General features: G+C 38.4%; 2 protein-coding genes across 2 annotated transcripts in view; both read right to left on the bottom strand.

The window, feature by feature from the left end:
* LOC117627499 overlaps nt 1-3,970 on the bottom strand; it is a 7,818-nt gene extending 3,848 nt beyond the window's left edge. The window contains exon 1 of the mRNA XM_034359616.1: nt 3,713-3,970. Coding sequence (XP_034215507.1) covers nt 3,713-3,862 — 150 coding nt within the window. The 5' untranslated portion in view covers nt 3,863-3,970. The remainder of the gene's footprint in view (nt 1-3,712) is intronic.
* A 1,906-nt stretch (nt 3,971-5,876) lies between these two features.
* LOC117628124 lies at nt 5,877-6,736 on the bottom strand. The gene has a single exon (XM_034360496.1). It carries the CDS (start codon nt 6,578-6,580, stop codon nt 5,978-5,980), a length of 603 nt encoding a protein of 200 aa, XP_034216387.1. The 5' UTR covers nt 6,581-6,736; the 3' UTR covers nt 5,877-5,977.
* Between the last annotated feature and the right edge of the window lie 91 nt (nt 6,737-6,827).

The raw sequence follows: 6,827 nt of genomic DNA, 5'->3' as shown, positions 1-6,827 counted from the left end.
AAAAAAAAAAGCTATTTTCATTATTATTTCTCCAAATAATAATAAAAAATGCACACTTGCATTTTTTCCTTCAGCACCCTTCGCAACCCCCTTTTTGCCTTCGGCACCCCCCGTGCCTAGCCACATCGCCTTGCACATGCAAACTTTGGTTCTCCTTCGGCACCCACGTGCCTAGCCACATCGCCTTGTAACAAGCAAGCTTTGTGTCGCTTCGGCACCCCCGTGCCTAGCCACATCGCCTTGCGACATGCAAGCTTTGTGTCGTCTTCGGCACCCATGTGCCTAGCCACATTGCCTTGCCACATGCAAACTTTATTTCACCTTCAATACCCACGTGCCTAGGTACATTGCCTTGCAACATGCAAGCTTTGTGTTGCCTTCGGCACCCATTTGCCTAGTCACATTGCCTTTCAACATGCAAGCTTTGTGTCGCCTTCAGCACCCACGTGCCTAGCCACATCACCTTGCGACATGCAAGCTTTGTGTCCCATTCGGCACCCATGTGCCTAGCTACATTGCCTTGCAACATGCAAGCTTTGTGTTGCCTTCGGCACCCACATGCCTACCCACATCGTCTTGCAACATGCAAGCTTTGTGTTGCCTTTGGCACCCCCGTGCCTAGCCATATTGCCTTGCAACATACAAGCTTTGTGTCGCCTTCGGCATCCCCTTTACTTTCGGCACCCCCGTGCCTAGCCACGTTGCCTTGCAACATGCAAGCTTTGTGTCACCTTCGGCACCCTTGTGCCTAGGTACATTACCTTGCAACATGCAAGCTTTGAGCCTTCGGCACCCCGTGCCTTTCGACATTTTATCTTGTGACATGCAAGCTTTGAGCCTTTGGCGCCCTCTTGCCAAGCCACATCGTCTTGCGACATGCAAGTTTTGTGTCACCTTCGGCACCCTCATACCTAGCCACATCTTGTGTCGCCTTCGGCACCCTCGTGCCCAGCCACTTCACTTCGCGACATGCAACTTTGTGCCTTCGGCAACCTTTTAACCTTCGGCACCCTCGTGCCAAGTTTTCTCCCTCCAATGTCCTTCTTACTCGGGGATTTAGGGGACTATGTGCAGTGCACTATACAGCTTGGAAGATGAACTATGGTGTTGCTCGGCCAGTGCACTTAAAATTACAAGTCCCCAACCAAGAAGTACCTTCTTACTTGAGAACTTGGGGGACTACTGTTTGTACCATAACTGACCGAGCAACTAGCTAGGCTAGATCATTCGAGTGCCACGCTTTGAGAGGTCATCACCTTAGCCAAAGAAGCATCACCACAAATCACAACTCTAAGCAAAGCAAGAGGAGTCCCACATCGGAAAACTACAAGAGATGGAGACTCTCCCTCACCTATAAAAGAAGACTGCTCTTTCCTTATAAGGGGATCCGGATCTTGGATCTAGACCCTTAGGCCTTGGACTCTCTCTTCTGGATCTATCTCTGGACTGGGCTTTTCACTTGTTATCTTTATATTTGGGTCTAATCCCCTTGTACAAATGTAAACAAACATTATCATAATGAGAACACCCTTCTCTGTGGACGTAGCCCATCATTCGAGTGAACCACGTATATCTTGTCTTCAATATGTTTATCGTTTGCCCAAATCCTCACATACTTGGTGAAGGTCCTCACCTTCATCCATCATCCATCACACCTCATCACTAAGTTGAACTCAACCTTGGCCTAATCATTTTGAGCAACAACACTAAATATAGATGTTGAAGATCTCAAAAGCACCGTAGCATAGTTAAGTAAAATATAAAAAGAAAGAAAATACAAAGAAAATATATACATATATTATTAAACAAAACTAAAAAAAAGATAGTAAAGAATACTTCTCATTAAATAGTATTTTAATGTTATTTATTTAATTTTTAAAATATAGTCTATTCGTTTAATATTATGTGAAAATACGTGTGTGAAATGAGAATTTTACTTATATTATTCCAAAATTTGTAAACAATGTGTATTAAACATAAAAAAAAAAATACTTGCATAATATGTTTATGTGGACAGTACGTTTAATTTTGAAAAACAACACATGTATTTTACCGTATCCTTTAAAATGTTACTAATTAGACCTCCTAATTTAAAAGAATATAGTTCAAATTCTCACATGGAAATGTTGTGTCTCAGCTTTTCATTTTCCACTCATACCAAGATTGACCAAAACAAGCATAGTGTCATTAAGTATGCGTATTTTTTATTTAAAAATAATTGAGTAGGTCTGGTTCATGCCTCTGTATTCTGAAATAAACAAACATCTTCCTAACCTCGTAATTATGTGTAACTAAATTAATTTGAAATGTAATCAACCTATCCAAAGCTTATTTAAAGCACAAGTCATAAAGCAGCAGACTTTGCAATTAAGTTACATACTTTACGACTAAATTAAAAGATTAGAGCGACCACATAATTATAAACTAAAATGATTTATATTTCCAGCAGCCCATGTGTTTCACATGAACGTATATTTAACAAGACGTTCAACTTCATTCGACAACTCATTCCATCTCGACACTCAATTCTTCAACTAACTGTAATGATGTTATTTGACAACTTTGCTATAGACAAAGGATGTTTCTTAAGGGCATTTAGATCTTTTCATATCAAAAAGGGCTGGTAACGGTCAAAACAATTTTTTGGGGTAATTTGAAAAAAATTTCCCCATTTAGAGTCAGGACAAATTAGCCAGCATCAAACCGAACAACTTGTGATTAGTCCTCTCTCCTGAGAAATTTGACAAGTCCCAAGTTTATCTTATGTCGGTAATAGTCAACCCAGGTTGGCGCGCTACATAATAATGTAAACATTGCTTTGAGGAAAGAGTGGTCACTATCTTGAATATAACTACTTGACCACTTCATTAACTTTTCTCTTAGTTTTTTCTTTTCTTTCACCGAATCAATGCAAGTTGCAGTCTCTAAGCCCGTCACCTTTCTTATATTAAATATTTCAATCTTATATTATTAAGTGGGCAGCCCATCAGATTCGAAAAAATGAAGACTGAATCAGTTCAGACTTTGCAAAATTGTATATAACAGAAACAGAAAAAATTGCATAAAAAGAAAAAGCACAACCAATCTGTATATAACGAAATAGCACAATTGCAAAATTGTGCCTGGGAAGTGTATATATACCCATACAATAATTCATAAACAAACCACAAAAAATTTGCAGAAATTTAAAACAAGTTGAAAGAAATCAAATCATGGTCTGTTTTTTTCACTTGCAGTGTAAAGATTTGACGTTCTTGACTGCCACATCAAAAGCTATGGTGCAGTTCATGTTGGCGGCCTTCTTCTTCTTCATGATGAACATAATTGCAACTTTTCCGTTCAATCTTCCTACGCTGTTGAGCGTCAAGACCCCGTTGCTCAATTCACTTCCAAAGTTTGAACCATTTATTGCACTTGACTTCAAACTCACCTCTGCAGTTCTTTTTATGGTCGAAAGCCATCCAGCCTTACCCTTTGCGATATCAATTACTGCCAGAGTCGCTCCTTGATGTTGAAACGTGATATTGGCAGCATTGAACTTGTAGGAACCCCAGTTGGCTGAGTTCTTGATCTTGATTTGGGTTGTGAATTTCGTGTCGAATGAAGGCGCTGCCGAGTCAGATACGAAGCTTTCGACATTGATGTTGCCTAGCCTGAACCTGGGGGTTTTCACTTTCATCACAGTGAGACTCATTGTGGTGATAACGATGATCTGAAACACAACAAAAATAGTAATATATATGGCCAATTTGATTTTCTTCTTGCGTTTCAGCTCATCAGCGGACAGCTGAGACTCTCCATCACTTCTTGTGTAACCGTTTGATGGTGCCAAGGGATAGGCCTGGTTGGTTTTCTCTGCCATGTGAACTTTTTTTGTTTGTGTTTTCTGATATGAAATTGGAAAGAAAGGTTTCTCTGCTTTTGCTTTCTGGGTTTTGTTTTCTAGGATGAAACTTGAAAGCAGAGGAAGTTAGTTGTGGAAATGAAGGTAGAGAAGTGCGCCATATATAGTGTTTGGGCTGTCGGGCCTATTTCAATGACTTATGTGGTGGAAATAATTAGTTTCCAGGAACAACGTGTTAGTTTTGGAAAAAAGAATTTTATTGCGGACCCCAAACGCGTCCTACGGTGATTACTATTGACTTCTAGATGATGGACGACTTTTCGACCATGAGATTTGGACATTTTAAATATCATCAGAACCTTCAATGCCAAAATAAATATCAACAGAAGCTTCGAATCTATCCGTTGCCATAGACCAAATCTCCCAATCAAATGTGAAAACGTGTTGTGAAAAATATTATACTAATCACCTTGTGAACGGTGTTTGAAAATATTGGTTTTTAAAATTAAATTAAATTAATATGATTTGTTCTGTTGTCCCTGAATACAAGCAAGAATTGGGATAGTTGAAGACTGCAAATTTCCGAAGACAATTCAACCAAACATGGCCTAGGATTTAAGGAACTTTATTTTATTATTCAGTCAATGTTTTGCTCTGAATGAGGAAGATAGAATGTGAATCGTGCAAATGAAACTGTGCAAATATGACATTTCAGAGAAATGATACCTCAATGAATACAACTGCATCAGCATCTGATTTAAATTGCTTTGGCATCAAGCTTCTTAGTCTTTTTCCCAAGAAACAAAGCCAGAGATAAAATTCCAACACTTCCTTAGATATTTTGTTTTTTTGGTTTTGATGCTCTTTCTTTCACTCTGCCCATGACATAAGGCCCAATTGCGACCTCTGTTTTTTTTTCTTTCTTTTTTAAGTCGGTTTTTCTTTTTCAATACAAGCGATAATTTATAAAGGCAGTAATTACTTATTCATTTGTTAGATTAGTTATATGTTCTGTTTACTAATATATTCTTATCTGTCATTAGTTATGACAGCTCAGCATAGTTGTTGTGTATAAAAGCCCTTTGTAACACTTTATTCAATAACAAGAATTACACTTCTTTCAGTTTAAACTATAAGGGGAGATGGAGTTCTCATAGACACTAGCAAGGTGCCATAAGGGTTCGAACATGAAACCACTAATATGCAAGTCAATGTCCTTTTTCCACTGGACTAGACCCCGTTGGCTTTTTACTCAGTTTTTCATATGAAAAGTAATTGGGTAAAAATAAAAATATACGAGAGATAACTTGTCAAATGAACCAAAATTCAAAGGCCACCTAGTAGACAAGAACTTGTCCATCTTTAAATGGGGATGTAGATTGCAGAACAAGGATAAAAAACATGTCGAAAAAGTCCCAATGATGTTGCCCTCTGTTCTTGTGAGAGTTTTAGTGTGTGGTTTGGATCGAGAAATGTCCTGATTTTTACTCTGTGTTTTGCTCAATAGTCATATATTATGCATTGTTTTCAACATTACTTCTTAAGTTATGTTTTCCATCAATCCCTTTCGTACTGGGACAAAAAGAAAGGCCTTGATTTCACCCCTCAACTAACAGCTTTATCATTTGTCATGCATTAAAAACCATTCCAAAACTTGGCCAATTTTAGTTTTGACTTATGAAGCAACTCATAGAGAGTCTCATAAAAAGAAAATAATTTCAACTCCAATGCCACCAACTATAAGAAAATGTAGTCCTGGTCTCAAGGCCAGTCAGTTCAAGCACAATCCTTGACACTAAGGTCTCGTTTGGTAACTTCTCTGTTTTTAATTTTAATTTTTGTTAGAGGTAGCGAGCAAATACATTGGGGGAAAAGAGAGATGAAGGAGAATGAATGAAACAAAAACAGCTTAAAATTGTTTTTAGTTTTATCTATGTTACCTTGAAATTTGAAGTTCACACACATATATATATGTACTGCCTTTTGGAATATATAAAACGCATGGGGAAAAGAATTTAAAGTAGAATTGGAGTTTGTACTATAATCTGTATATTCTATATATAATCCCAACAGAATTTGTAAACAATATAATAATCAAAATTTGTAGACATAAAACTAAAATTGGCTCGATTCTCAGTTACAATCCAAATTCTGGAGAGACCTTGCTGCCAAATTGAACACCATAGAGCAGCTCAATTCAGCTGTCTTCTTTGTCTTCATGATCAGCATCAACTCAACCTTTCCCTTCAACTCGGCTGTGCTAGTCAGCAACAGCAACCCATTGCTGAGCTCATTTCCAAGAGCAGACTTGCCTGGCAACGCATTGGAATTCACATTCACAAGCACAGTGATTTTTTTGGTGGATCGCAATCCGACTTTGCCATTTGGAATATAAACTTGCCCAACAACCACACCTTGGTACGTAAACACGATGGTGCCGTCACGAAACTTAAAAGGACCCCAGTTTGGGTTTCGCACTCTGACTTGTGTTATGAAGCTCATGTCGAACGAAGGTGTTGCCGGGGAATAGGTGAGTGTTTGGATATAGACGTTGCTTGCCAACTTGAGTTTTGGAGTCTTAGCTTTCATCACAGTGAGTGAGAATATGGTGATGACTATGACTTGAAACACAATGAAAATACCAAAATATTTCAACCTTTTGATTTTCTTCTGGCGTTTGAGCTCCTCGGACTGGTGGTATGCGTTTGCTTCATGATCTCCATCCTTCTCAGCCATTTTTCTTCTTCTCACTTGTTCTTTTTTAATGGGGTGATTTGCTTCTCAGAGATGGATTGGGAAATGGAGGACTTGTGTTTGTGGTAATTGCAGTGAAGAAGTGTTGTGTAATACTTATAGACTGGTGGTGTGTCTGCAATTTTCTCAATGGGCTTTGCTTCCAGGAAAATGACCTGACATAAACGGGGTTTTGTTTGTTTGTTTTTATTTTATTTTATTTTTACTGTTGATGTTGAAACGCCAAAGT

This window comes from Prunus dulcis, chromosome 5 (assembly GCF_902201215.1).
Source record: "Prunus dulcis chromosome 5, ALMONDv2, whole genome shotgun sequence".
Lineage (NCBI taxonomy): Eukaryota > Viridiplantae > Streptophyta > Magnoliopsida > Rosales > Rosaceae > Prunus > Prunus dulcis.
This window is presented reverse-complemented; position numbering and strand designations above follow the sequence as displayed.